Below are 15088 nucleotides of genomic sequence, written 5' to 3'. Positions count from 1 at the left end.
ATGAAAGAATAATTATAGAGGACTCAATAAGGTCAAACTTTTATATGAGAAAAGAGTATATTTAAATATTAAGAATTATATCATTAGTTGGTCAATTTGAACATATACAGATAGAAGCTTCAAGGTCAAATTGAATATAATAGAATGACTAAAAAGAGTAAAATAAAATTGGATGAGGAAGGATAAAGTAGAATAATTATCTCACATAAAGGAGACATGGATGAAAGAAATGTTATAATGAAGGGGGTGGAATAGAAGGGTAATAATACTAATGCCTGCTTCTCATTCCATCTGGGTAAAAAAAAAGAGAAAATAATATATATAGAAGGGTACAATTTTTTTAAACCTTACCTTCCATCTTAGAATCAACACTGTGTATTGGTTCTAAGGCAGACGAGTGATAAAGACTAGGCAATGGGGAAATAGTGACTTACCTAGGGTCATATAGCTAGGAAGTAAAAATTTTCTTAACTTATAGGGGGATAGGAGGATGAGGGATAAAGATTAAGAAAGGGACTCTTAGAAGGGTGCATAGATTAAGAAAAAAGAGGGCAAGAGGATAAGATAGAGAGAATAATAGACATTAATATGATGAAATAAGAGGGTAAGATGAGAAATAATGGAGGTACTCTTAGAAGAGTGAATAAATTAAGAACTAGGAAGGAAAAAGGAAGGGATCAGGTCAGCATTTAGAAAGGTTCCAAATTCATTGATTTGGAACCAAGTAGGCAGGGGAAGAAAATAAAGAAGGGACTCTTAAAAGGGATGAGGATTAAGTAGGTAATGGTTAAAAAAATAGACTTCTGTGAAGGCATAATATAAAAAAGAAAGGCAGAAAAGGGGGTGGGGGAATGATGAAAATAAAGCAGAGGGAATTACACAACTAATAACTATATACCTTTGAATGAAATGGAATGAATCCACCCATAAAATGGAAATGGATAGCAGGATGGATCAAGAAACCAAAACCCAACAATATATTGCTTAAAAGAAATACATTTAAAAATGAGAGACATTGAGAGCAGCAAGGTGGCTCAGTGGACTGAAAGTCATGCCAAGAGAAGGGAGGTATTGGATTCAAATATGACCTCAGACACTACCTAGCTATGTAGTAACTTCAGTAACTTCAGCCCCATTGCCTGGTCCTTACCACTCTTCTGCCTTAGAACCAATACACAGTATTGATTCTAAGACAGAAATTAAGTGGTTTTACTTTTTTAAAAATGAGAGATACACTTAAAGTAAAAAAACAAAAGGATGAAGTAAAATATATTATACTTCACTTGTCAAAAATAAAGCAGGTGTTGCAATGATAATCTGACAAAGTTAAAGTTCAGATAGACATAATGAAAAGAGATAAACAGAAAATTACATTATGTTAAAGGATACCATTAATAATGAAGTGTTATCAGTACTACACCCATATGCACCAAATGTTATAGCATCGAGATTTTTAAAGAAAATACTAGAAGAGTTATAGATAGAAATGGATAACAAAACTATAATAGTGGAGGACTTTAACCTTCCCCTCTCAGAATGAGGGAAATCCAACAAAAAAATTAATAAGAAATAAGTCAAATAAATAAATAAAATATTAGATAAGCTAGATATGTTAGATATATGGAGAGAATTAAATGAGAATATAAAAGAACATTCCCTTTTCTCAGTGGTACATGTTACCTTTACAAAAACAGACCATGTAATAGGATGAAAAAACTTTATAGTTAAATGACAAAAAGCAGAAATATCAAAATTTTACTTTTCAGATCACAATGTAATAAAAATTATATTTAATGAGAAAACATGGAAAGAATAAGAATTAATATGAGGCTAAATAACAATCTTAAATAATGAATGAGTTAAAGAATGTCATAGAAACAGTAAATGACTATTAAAGAAAATTATAATGAGACAATATAAAAAAGACTATGGGATACAGCAAAAGCAGTAATTAGAAGAAAGTGTCTATCTCCAAAAGCTTATATCAACAAAATAGATAAAGAACAGATCAATGAATTAAGAACACAATTAAAATTAGAAAAGAAAAAATTAAAAATCCTCAATTAAATACCAAATTGAAAATCCTAAAAACCAAAAGTGAGATTACAAAATTGAATGTAGGAAAACCATCAAATTAGTAAACAAAAGTAAGAATTGATTTTATGGAAAAAATCAAATAGATAAATCGTTGGTTAAAATTAATTTTTTGAAAGAAGGAAACTAAATTACTAGCATAAAAAAACAAAAAGGGTGAATTTGCCAATAATGAAGATAAAAGTAAAACAATTATTAGGAATGATTTGCCCAATTACATGCCAACAAATATAATAATTTTAGTGAAATGGAAGAATACTTACAAAAATATAAATTGTCTAAGCTAATAGAAAATGAAATCTAAATAAACCTGTTTTGTAAAAATAAATTAATGGGGTCACATGAATTTTGTGAGAAAATAGCATAAGGACCAGATTGATTTACAAATGAATTTAACCAATATTTAAAGATTATCTAATTCCAATATTATAAATTATTTAGAATAATTGGTAAAAAAAAGCCGTCCTGCCAAACTCTTTACACAAGGATAAGAAAAAACAGAGAAAGAAAATTATATAATTTAATCTAAAGTATTTAAATTTCTTTAATGAATATAGATACAAAAATCCTAAATAAAATATTAGCCAGGAGACTACAGTATATCACAAAAATTATACCTTATAACAAAACAAGATTTATACTAGTTATGCATGGATGGTTTAATATAAGGAAAACTGTTAACATAATTAATTACATCAACAACAAAAGAACCCCCCAAAATCAAATGATTATATAAATAGATACAGAAAAAGCTTTTGACAAAATACAATACTCATTCCTATTAAGAACACTTGAAAGCACAGTCATAAAAGGATTTTTCTTTATAATAATAATAAGTCTATACCTAAATCTACCAGTAAGCATTATGTAATGGGGATAAATTAAAAACCTACTCTATAAATTAGGAGTAAAACAAGGATGCCCATTATCAACAATATTATTTAATACTTTATTAGAAATGCTAGCAATAACAGTAAGAGAAGAAAAAGAAATTGAAAGAATCAGACTGGACAAAGAGGTAATTAGACTTGTTTTTTGCAGACAATATGATGGTATATATAGAAAATCCTCGAGATTTAACTAAAAAGTTAGTTTGATTATCAATAATTTTAACAAAGTTAACAAGATATAAAATAAACCCACATAAATCATCAGCATTTCTATATATCAATAAACATTTATGTTCTTAAATATTTATAACAGCTTTCCCTCTCTTTGTCTTTGTCTCTTTCTCTCCATTTCTCTCTCTTAAAAAAAAAAATAACAAAGAAACCTTCAACTTCTGTCTAAGAATCAATACTAGGTATTATTTCCAAGATGGAAGAGTGGTAAGGGCTAGGCAATAGGGTTGAGTGACACGTCCAGGGTCACACACCTTGGAAGTGTCTGAGGTCATATTTGAACCCAGGGCCTCTCTAGGCCTGGCTCTCTGCCTATTGAGGCCCCTAGTTACTCATGTAGCAGCTCTCTTTGTTGTGGCAAAGAACTAGACATTGACAGATGCCCATCAATTGAGGAATGATAAAATATGCTGTGGCACATTGTTGTGATTACTACTCTGCTAGAAATGACAATCAGGTTAATTTTTTAAAAAAAAACATGGAAAGACATATTAAATTATGAAGAGTGGAACAAGCAGAGCCAAGAGAGGATTTTAAATAGTAATCAAAATATTATTTGAAGAATGATTTGTATACGCCCACCTTCAAAGAAAGAATTGATAAATAGAAACAAAAAAGACATAATTTTATATATGCATATAAATTTTTGTTGAATGATGCCCTTTTAATGGGGGAAAAGGAGGAAAAAAGTTGCCTGGAAATTTTAATATAATAGACAAATAAATGTAAAATAAAAATAATACCAATTTTAGGCCATATTCATGTTAAAATTGGAATTCCAGCAAACTCAAACTTGGCATTGGTACTATATCTTCGATTCACACCAATACAGTATTTGTATTTGGTAGATAAATTTCAATACAGAAGATTAGACTGGGCACAGATAGACCTATAGTATCCATAAACATTGTTCTTTATTTTTAATTCTCAGAGCTCCCGGCCTACGACCTTATGAGCCTTTCACCATGGTGGCAGTGAAGATGCTCAAAGAAGAAGCCTCAGCAGACATGCAAGCAGATTTCCAGAGGGAGGCAGCCCTGATGGCAGAGTTTGATCATCCGAACATTGTTAGGCTGCTAGGTATGAAAGGGAAAAAGGGTGATCGGGTCTTCCCTTGGGAAGCTTTGGGTTACTCTTCAAGTTGTGGTTTGTCGTTCAGTCATTTTCTGTCATGTCTGACTCTCTGAGACTTCATTTTGGGGTTTTCTTAGGCAAAGATAATAGAGTGGGTTGCCATTTCCTTCTCTGGTTCATTTTACATATGGGGAGACTGAGGCAAACAGTCCCATAGTAGTAAGTGTCTGAGGCCAGATTTGAACTCAGGAAGATGAGTCTGGGCTTGGCACTTTGGCCCCTGGGTCACCTAGCTTCCCCATTCCTCACACAGCACCTGTAGAAACTCAAGATCAGCGATGGTGACCTTGAGGGCAGCACTCCCCTCTCCTCTGGGGAAGTTTGGACAATTTGCAATGATGAGGATTATGGCAGTTAGGCATCGCTGGTGGGACATAATGAATTATTAACTATAGGATCAGGAGATTTAAAACTAAAAGAGGTTTTCAGAAGTCTTTGAATCTAAGCTCTTCATTTCCAAAGTCACTCCTGTGGCATTTCCCTCCCAGAAGCCTGAAGACTTTGGTGCTTTCTCTTGGCCAGAGAAAATCTCTGTCTCCCTATGTTGACAAGTATGCATAGTAAAGACAGAAATTCAGGCAAACTGTTTTGTGAACACTTTTTAGCTTATAACTTTTTCTTCTCTGACTCAGATTATTTTTTTTTAACCCTTACCTTCCATCTTGGAGTCAATATTGTGTATTGGCTCCAAGGCAGAAGAGTGGTAAAGGGTGGGCAAGGGAGGTCAAGTGACTTGCCCAGGGTCACACAGCTGGGAAGTGTCTGAGGCCAGATTTAACCTAGGACCTCCCATCTCTAGGCCTGACTCTCATTCCACTGAGCTACTCAGCTGCCCCTCAACTTATTTTTGCCTCAGATCCTGAGTGCTATAATTTGGCCAGCAAAATCTTCAGGCTTCCTACATACTGATGAGGATGCTGAGATGTGGAAGACAGGAAATGATTTACCTAAGGGCACATAGGTTAAGTAGCACAGCAAAAAAATGGAGGCCTGGTTCCATGCCACTAGATCCAATGCTATTTCTACGACACTTTTCTGTCTCTCACCCAAGAAGTAAGGATAGAAGTAGGGATAAGTGATTTATTCCATTGGTTCCAGTGAGTATTACCAGAATTCATTGCTGGCAAACTTCAAGGCATCATCTCCATGGTGAATGCTTTCTTTTCTGTTCCTTCATTTTCTTCCTTTCTTTCTAGATGATCGTTTGTCTGATATATTATAAAGGACTATTGATAATGATCTCTGATATATCTTCTGGCTCCAAAATTCCATGGTTCTCTCTTTCCTGCCTCTGTATTAGAAGTGTGCACATGGTACTGTAGGGCATTTCTTAGAGTCCAGAGATTCCCAAAGTGGGTGCCACCGCCCCCTGGTGGGTGCTGCAGTGATCCAGGAGGGCGGTGATGGCCACAGGTGCATTTATCTTTCCTATTAATTGCTATTAAATTTTTTTTTTAAATTAATTCCCAGGACGCTAAGTAATATTTTTTCTGGAAAGGGGGCAGTAGGCCAAAAAAGTTTGGGAACGTAGACCCAATAGGGGCATTCATTGGCCAACAAGTTGCACAACACACACCCAGTGATTAGATGCATGCAGCAGAAGTCATGAGATTGGCTATTATATAACAATACTCCCAATGACAAATGACATTACTGCTTAGGCAGCTCAGTTTCCTCCTCCATATGACACCTTTTTTTTGGCTGGTGTCAGGAAGAGCAAGATGTCTAGAAAACACTGGCATTTCTGAGGGGAAATAAAGTCAGAGAGGAAGCAAAAGGTGAGTTTGGTATAGTCCCAGGAAGAAAGGATAGAGCTAGCTGCTCAATTAGAAAACTTCAGTTCTGTGTTATTTGGCTCTTAAGGCACATTTAATACCTATATTGCTTCATTATATTTTATGTAAGTATTATATGATACTTAATAGTATCTAATGTGAATATTAGATATATCTGGTGATAATTACATGTTATTAACACATCTAATTATTAACATGATTACTAACATTTAATTAACATTAATATATAACTAACAATCATGTGATAAATGTGTAATGCTATATAATTATATAGATACTAATAAATATAATCGATATCATTTTATGTATTACTATGTTACATGTATATATTTATTGTTGTTGTTCAGTCATTTCAGTTGTGTCCAAAACTTAATTACCCTATTTGAGGTTTTCTTGGCAAAGATGCTGGATAGATAAAGATAAATCAAAGATACAGTTCTGCCATTTCCTTCTCCAGCTCATTTTTACAGTTGAGAAACTGAGGTTAACATGTTTAAGTGACTTGTCCAGGGTCACACAGCTGTTAAGTATCTGAGGTCAGATTTTAAACTCAGGAAAATGAGTCTTCTTAATCCCAAGACCAATACTCTCTTCACTGTACCACCCAGCTGCCCTTATATCATTACAGCCAATATTTATATGGAACATAAAGGTTTATTATATATATATATATAAAGTTTCACATTATATGGGGTAGCTAGGGGGATATAGTGGATAAAGTGATAAAGTGCTGGGTCTGAAGTCAGGAAATCATGAGTTCAAATCCATCCTCAGACATTTACTGTGGTGTGACCTTGGGCAAGGTATTTAACCTCTGCTCACCTCAATTTCTTCATCTGTAAAATAAAGATAATAATAACACATCCCTCCCAGGGTTGTTGTGAGGATAAATGAGATGATGATTGTTAAACATTTAGCATAGTTCCTGGTACATAGAACTATATAATGTTAGCTGGCATATATATATATATATATATATATATATGTGTGTGTGCATATATATGAGAGAGAGAAAGAAACATATAGAAAGAGAGAGAATAGCTTTTTGTATATATTCTTATTTGATTCTCACAACAACTTTATGAGTAGATAGTATATTATTATTCTCATTTTTCAGATGAGGAAACTAAGGTAGATAAATGTTGTGACTCTCCTCAAGTCACACAGCTATAAAGGCACCTGAGGTAATATTTGAACTCAGGACTCTCTGATTCCAAGTTCAATTCAATATCCACTACTTCATCTAGCTGCAGTCAAAGGTAATGTAACTGTTAGAGCCATCCCCAACTAGACAGATGAAGACACTGAAATTCAGAGGGTCAAGTGACTTGCTCAGAAATTGATAAGGAGCAATACCAGGATTCAAAGTGTAGAGCCCTGAACATAGCTGGAGTTCTTCTTACTTCACCATTGCTGACTTTTGATAGAGTACTATGCCCTACTGTCATATATATTCTATTCTATACCCACAGCTCCTTAATTTTTTTAACCCCTTACCTTCTGTCTTAATATCAATTCCAAAGCAGAAGAGCAGTAAGGGCTAGGGAAACGGGTTAAGTGACTTGCCCAGGGGCACACAGTTAGGGAGTTTTTGATGTCACATTTGAACCCAGGTCTTCCTGACTCCAGGCCTAGCACTCTATTGACTAAGCTCCTTAATTTCTAAGATTTTTTTTAATGGAAATGATTTTTTTTAATCCCACACAATTGCAGGTTGGAAGCATCTACAAAAACTTTTACATGTAACCTTTACATATGCTTGTTAGTAATTTGGCACCAGACAGCTCTGCTCTCCCGTTATATATATATATATATATAATGTAATTAATAATATAATTGTATTAATTATATATTAATAATAGAATTATAATTCCAGAAATAATAAGAAGCCACTTGAAAATACAGGAAAGGGAACCAAGTGCATTAATCTATTGGCCCTCCTTTTATTTGATTTTACTTCCCATTTCTCCTCTGTGATACATTCTTTTTAAAAGGGGAAAAAGATCTCCCAGTTCTATATGTGAACCTTTTGGTTCTGTCCATTGCTGCCTCCAGTATTCCTGAAGCAATATGGAATAGTATGGAGTCAGGAAAATCTGAGTTCAAATTCTTCTTTGAATACTTGCCAGCTATGTAACCTGGGCAAGTCCCTACTGATAAGCCTCAGTTTCCTCATCTGTCAAATGAGGGAGTTGGACTCAATGGTCTCTAAAATCCCTTCTCACTCTAAATCTATGATCCTATGTTCCTGAAATATTCTCTATTTACCACAGGGCATTGTCCATTGTGGTTTTTGTTTAATTCTTCAGTCATGTCTGATTCGATGAGATCCCAATGGATGGGGTTTTGTTGGCACAAATACTAGAGTCTTTGCCATTTCCTTTTTTCAGTGTGTCCCCATTTTACAGATGAGGAAATAGGAATGAAGTGATTTGCCTAAGGTCATACAGTTACTAAGCATCCAAAGAAGGATTTGAACCCAGTCTTCCTGACACGGCATTGTCTACCATATTATAATGTTGTCTACTTGGAGATTGTGGGGTGGGGGGGTAGAACACTACACCTAGTATTTTTTTAAACCCTTACCTTCGGTCTTGGAGTCAATACTGTGTATTGGTTCCAAGGCAGAAGAGTGGTAAGGGCTAGGTAACGGAGGTTAAGTGACTTACCCAGGGTCACACAGCTGGGAAGTGTCTGAGGCCAGATTTGAACCTAGAACCTCCCATCTCTAGGCCTGGCTCTCAATCCACTGAGCTACCCAGCTGGCCCCTACACTTCGTATTAAGAACATTTGAGTTCAAATTCCACCTCAGATATTAGTTGCATGACTTTGGGCACATCACTTTACTGCTTTCAGTGGGAATTAACAATAGCATCTATTTCCCAGCATTATTGTGAGGGCCAAATGTGATAATATTTACAAAAGAACTTTGAAAACTTTAAAAGGTGATTCTACAGGGGCAGCTGGGTAGCTCAGTGGAGTGAGAGTCAGGCCCAGAGACAGGAGGTCCTGGGTTCAAACCCGGCCTCAGCCACTTCCCAGCTGTGTGACCCTGGGCAAGTCACTTGACCCCCATTGCCCACCCTTACCAATCTTCCACCTATGAGACAATACACCGAAGTACAAGGGTTTAAAAAAAAAAAGGTGATTCTACAAATATTATGTTGTTATCATTGTTCTTCTTCCTCCAAGTCATCATTATGAACAGGATAATAGGGAGCTTCTAATGTAAATTGCTCTTTTAAAGGGTGAAGGAGTAGCTACAGCACTGGACAGAACCCCAAGGGCTGTAGGAATTTCTAATAAATGGTTTTCAAGCTCCTTTCCCAAGTCCTGTTCACTGTTTCTCCAAACACCTATCACTCAGCTCTGTTGGAGCATTTGGGATTTCACAATAACCCAGACCACTGGCAGTGATGAAGCATTGTCTTTCCATCACAGACTTTATATGGTTTAGAGATAATCCCAACAGTATGCATGGAAAAGTACCCCCTAGCAGCAGGATTGTCTATGTTGCCCAACAGAGAGCTCAGAAGGAGGCTGATGTTCACAGAGGAATGCCTCAGAATACCGCTGGCTGTGTCTTGTAAACACTCAGTCTAGTTCTCCTGATGTTCATTCTTTTTAGTGGTATTCTCATCCACATTTCATTAACGGTTCCTGTTTTCTTGGAAGGAAATAGCATTAAGCAGGAAATGAGCTGGGAAGGCATTAAGGGACACTCAAGCAAGAATGATATTTCCTGTGGAAGGAGCCTCATCAGATTCCTAGATCAGGGTCATCAGGTCCTTGGATCCAACATCAGGGCTTTTTAAAACCAATGACTGTGTCCCAGCATGGACATTCCAATCCATAAGTAAGGGAAAGGCATACGTGTCTGAGATACTCATAGAATTTTGGAACTTAAGAGAACCTTAAATCATCCGGTCCTATCTTATCACTTGACAGGTAAAGGAACTTCAGCCAGGTAAAGGGTCTTGCTCTGAGATCAGGATGCTAATAAATGACAAAGCCACACCCAGAACTCAGGGTTTCTGACTCCCAAGTTATGGCTTTTTTACTAGACCTTAATATGACTTATCATCTAGGAATTTAGTGAGAACTGTCAGGGGTAAAACCATCCATACAATACCTTCCTATGCCAAAGAGACATAAAAATCCATTCTAACTGTCATGTCAGATGGCAAAGAACAGAACCTAGCACATGCCTTGTGCATAGTAGATAATAACTGCTAGTCATCAGCAAATATTTTTGGAGTGTTTTAAAGTTTGAAAAATGATTTACATATATTATGTTAACATATACAATCCCAAAAAGTAAATGCTATCATTAATCCCCATTTTACAGATAAGAAAACTGAGGCTCAGAAGAGAGGTGTCTTGCTCAAGGTCACACAACTAGTTAAAAATCTGATGAGGAATTTGTACCTTATTCCACCCTTATTCCCCCCAAGTCCAATTCTCTTTACCCAGATCCACCCTACATTTGCTGCTGTTGAAGTATGAGACATACAAAAACAACCACCTAGAAAACCATGAGGGGATCTTATTTTTAAAAATCTCCGCATCTTATTTCTCTGGAGAAATTTCTAGAAAGAACATCCAAATTACCCAGAGTTAATAAAGTATAGTTATTTATACATTTCTATTTGGATAGGGATTGATAAAGCCTTTAGAATGAGAAACCACGTAGCAAAATCTCAAGATTGGAGATAGAAGTTGGTGCCAGGGAAGGTAGTACCAGGAAGAAGGGAAGGATATGCTATTCAAATTTGTGCCTGCCTAAACCATTTCCTCAACATAACACAGAATAAGAACTTCAAAAATGATTATTCTGCACTCCATAATACCTATGAAAATCTTATGGCATTTTAAAGTGTTATCTACTAATCCCATTTAATATCATCATTTATATGACATCTTTTACTATTATTATCCCTGAGAGAAAAATAATCCCAATAATCCTTTAAATTTATATAGCTCTTTCCAGCTGTCAAAGCCATGCACACACAGTATCTCATTTGAGTGTCTCGATACCCTGTGAGATTAATAGAGCGGGCATTATTATTCCTATTTTATAGATCAATAAATTGAACTAAAGGGTAAAGTGGGCACCAAGAGTTACTCAGCCAATAAATGGCAGAGATGGGACTTAACGCTTCTTCCAGTGCTCTCTCCACTCCTCCATCCTGCCTCAGATTGAAACAACAATGAAGCAAAAATGTAACTTTCCTAAATCACCTCAGAGGGAGGCCATAGAGAAATGAACACCTGAGACCAGGTCTTATGTAATCATCTTTTATGATCATTCAAATCTTATAGAATTAAACCTCATCTGAAGCTTGAAAAAAAATTCACTATAGTATTCTTAATAAGTCAAAATCTAACTTAAAGAGAATTCATTACCTGCTGAGGGGATTCTGTAATTAAATAATAGATCATAAATATTCAGCTAGAAAGGACCTCATGAATCCTCTATTCCAATCTGTTCATTTTATGGAGGAGGCCCGGAGAGGTTAAGTGATTTGTATAATTTATATCATCTCTTATTTTTTCTGTCCCAGATAGAGTGCCAGACCTGGAGTCAAGAAGTCTCATCTTCTTGAGTTTAAATCTTACCTGAGACATTTACTATGTGATCCTGGACAAATCACCTAACCTTGTTGGGCTTAAATTATTCATCTGTATAATGAGCTAGAGAAGGAAGTAGCAAACTACTCCAGTATTTTTGCCAAGAAAATCCCCAAATGGGGACATGAAAAATCAGACATGTTTAAATGGTACCCCCCCAAAAATGCATTTTTATTCAAAGATATTTTCCCAATTACATATAACAATAATTATCAACACATTTTCCAAAATTATAAGATCCAAATCTTCTCCCTCTCACATTTCCCTCCCCCTACTCAAAGATGGATCTGGTTCATATATATATTATTATGCAAAATGCTCTTCCATAATGGTCATTGTTGTAAAAACACACTCATACAGAACCAAAACCCCCAAATAAAACCATAAATTAAATTATATGAAAATATTATGCTTTGATCTGCATCTGACTCTAACACTTCTTTCTCTGGATAGCATTCCCTCTCTTAAGTCCTTCAGAATTGTCCCAGATCATTGTATTGCTAAGATTAGCTAAGCCTTTCACAGTTGAGCATCAGACAATATTGCTATAACAGTGTACAATGTTCTCCCAATTCTGCTGATTTCACTCTGCATCAGTTCATGTAGATCTTTCTAACTAAAAAATGTATTTCTTAACACAGTCTAGGATCTCATTACCCTTTTAGGCTCTATAACTTATATAGTTTTCAGTTGACCACAATCTCCACATCTTTTTTATATAAAACATTTTCTTAGTCTTGTCACAACTAATGCCAAATGAAAAGATGAATCCCAGGAAATAGTCACTGCCTTGGACACAAGATGAAACTTTCTCTGCCAGCTCCTTGATATCCCTTACAGAAGATACTACCACTTGAAAAACCTAATAATGTACTATCATTTCAAAGGTCTTTCTTCTTCTTTCCCTATTCTGTATCATATATTTCCACATGCTAAGTTTTGTTATAAAGATATCTCTCTGCTTCCTCAGAATCTATTTTTCTTCTCTACAGTCCTCCTTGATCATTTCTTCAATCCTGTCAAAGAATTCTTTCTTCCTATCATTTCCCTGCCCTACTAGTTAGCCAGAGAATAAAGCATACCTTTTGCCTTTCACCTTCTCTTCTATCTTGAGTCCAATTTATACTCATTATATATTCTCAGTCCTGCTGTGATAACCAGAGCTTTTCCTAGGCTTGACGGGAAATGATCAAGAAAAGATATCTGCAGTATTGGGGAGGGGGACACAGCGTGGAGGGGGGAGGGTTGGAGGATGGAGAAAAAGAGAAATAAGCACTGTGCTATTGGAAGAGCTAAAGGCAAGAAGGTAGGTAGCATTGGCTGTCCTGAGAAGAGACAGAGGTTCAAACAGGAGAGTACATCATGGTGCTGAGAGAACTCAACCAGATAGGCAGGCAGTTAACTAAGAGCAGGAAGATTTGATAGCAAAAATCTGGTCATGTGGACTGGGATTCAGAGATAGTATGCTAGTCCCTGGAAAGACTGAGGGATGAGACAGAGGAAGAGTTGTAGGTGAACAAGGTAAGAATTTAATTATTGGAAAGATGATGAAGATCAAAAGTAAAGGTGGTTTGATACTGAGTTATGGTCCCTTACTATGGTCTCTTATATTCCCTATATCTAGAGATGAGACTGGTTCCAAAGTCCAAGGTAGCTTGAGAATAGATGGTGAAGCAGGGAGATTTTTGTCAAATATCTTTTGTTAGAAAGTCCCTCCTGGATATGGATTGGAATAAAGAGTAGCTACTGATCCTATAATTCTGTGATTTTTCTGATTATTACACTTACATCCACCCACCAAGGTATGGTGATATAGTGGAAAGAACACAGGCTCTACAATCAAAGGACCTGTGAGCTAATCCCACCTCTGACACTGCCACCACCATTTAATCTCCATGACCCTCACTTTCCTCATCTGTAAAATGATGGTGCTAGCTGATCTCTGAGATCCCTTCTAGCTCTAGATCTATGATCCTGTGTATCCTGTGATCATTTTTTCTAACCTCTGATCTGGCAAGTTCAACTGACCGATGTGTTTTGGTTCTAGGAGTGTGTGCTGTTGGTAAGCCGATGTGCTTGCTGTTCGAGTATATGGCCTATGGGGACCTTAATGAGTACCTCCGGAACATGTCACCTCGGACTATGTGCAACCTCAGCCACAGTAACCTGGCTACCAGGGTCCGCCTATCCAGTCCCGGGCCCCCTCCCCTGTGCTGTGCTGAGCAGCTCTGTATTGCTAGGCAGGTAGCTGCCGGCATGGCTTACCTCTCCGAGCGCAAGTTTGTCCATCGGGACTTAGCCACCAGAAACTGCCTAGTGGGTAATAATATGGTGGTGAAAATTGCTGACTTTGGCCTCTCCAGGAACATCTACTCAGCAGACTATTACAAAGCCAATGAGAATGACGCTATCCCCATCCGCTGGATGCCCCCAGAGTCCATTTTCTACAACCGCTACACAACAGAGTCTGATGTCTGGGCGTATGGGGTGGTCCTATGGGAGATATTCTCCTATGGCTTGCAGCCCTACTATGGGATGGCGCACGAGGAGGTGATTTTCTATGTAAGGGATGGTAACATCCTCTCCTGCCCTGAGAATTGCCCACTAGAGCTCTACAACCTGATGCGTCTCTGTTGGAGCAAGCTGCCCGCAGACAGACCCAGCTTCACTAGTATTCACCGTATTCTACAACGCATGTGCGAGAGAGCAGAGGCAGCAGTGGGTGTCTGACCCGGGCAGAAGTCCAATGGCACCTCCTACCCCCGTGGTCACTCCTATCATTTGGAGGGACCCAAAGCCAGAGGCTTACCAGGGTCAAGGTAGGGCACAGTTATGGCACACTTGACAAAAATGGTTGCGTAAGGCTTTGGGGAGAGGGAATAGAAGAGGTGGTAACAAAATTCGCATGGTAAAGAGGCTACTTGTAAGTAAGTAGTGGCCCATTATATAGCGGGCACGTGGGGCCACGTATAACAGAACCTACTTCCCCTCCCACTTAGGGGAAATTGTCATCCATATTTTACCAAAGATGATTTTATCTTCTCATTTCCTCAATGGCTCACAGCAGCAGCAGATTTCTCTATGTTGTTTCAGTATGAAATGGGGGTCAGTGCTTTGATGAAATAAAATGGCCAACCAGCTAAATTCTGAGGACTGCTTTTGCCTTCCTTTTCTAACTGTTTTAGGTTCTTTAACATTGTTTTTTTTTTCCTTTGGTTGGTATGCACTCACTCTTTATATCTTTAATTTTATATTACTTTTTAATTATTTGAAATGTCATTTTTTAAATGAATGTCTCTAATGTGTTTGGG

General features: G+C 36.9%; 1 protein-coding gene across 1 annotated transcript in view; it reads left to right on the top strand.

The window, feature by feature from the left end:
* MUSK (muscle associated receptor tyrosine kinase) overlaps window positions 1–14507 on the top strand; it is a 176516-nt gene extending 162009 nt beyond the window's left edge. The window contains exons 18-19 of the mRNA XM_044657347.1: window positions 4147–4295; window positions 13825–14507. Of these exons, the coding sequence (XP_044513282.1) occupies window positions 4147–4295; window positions 13825–14507 (832 nt within the window). The remainder of the gene's footprint in view (window positions 1–4146; window positions 4296–13824) is intronic.
* Window positions 14508–15088: the final 581 nt, after the last annotated feature.

Source organism: Gracilinanus agilis, chromosome 1 (assembly GCF_016433145.1).
Source record: "Gracilinanus agilis isolate LMUSP501 chromosome 1, AgileGrace, whole genome shotgun sequence".
Lineage (NCBI taxonomy): Eukaryota > Metazoa > Chordata > Mammalia > Didelphimorphia > Didelphidae > Gracilinanus > Gracilinanus agilis.
This window is presented reverse-complemented; position numbering and strand designations above follow the sequence as displayed.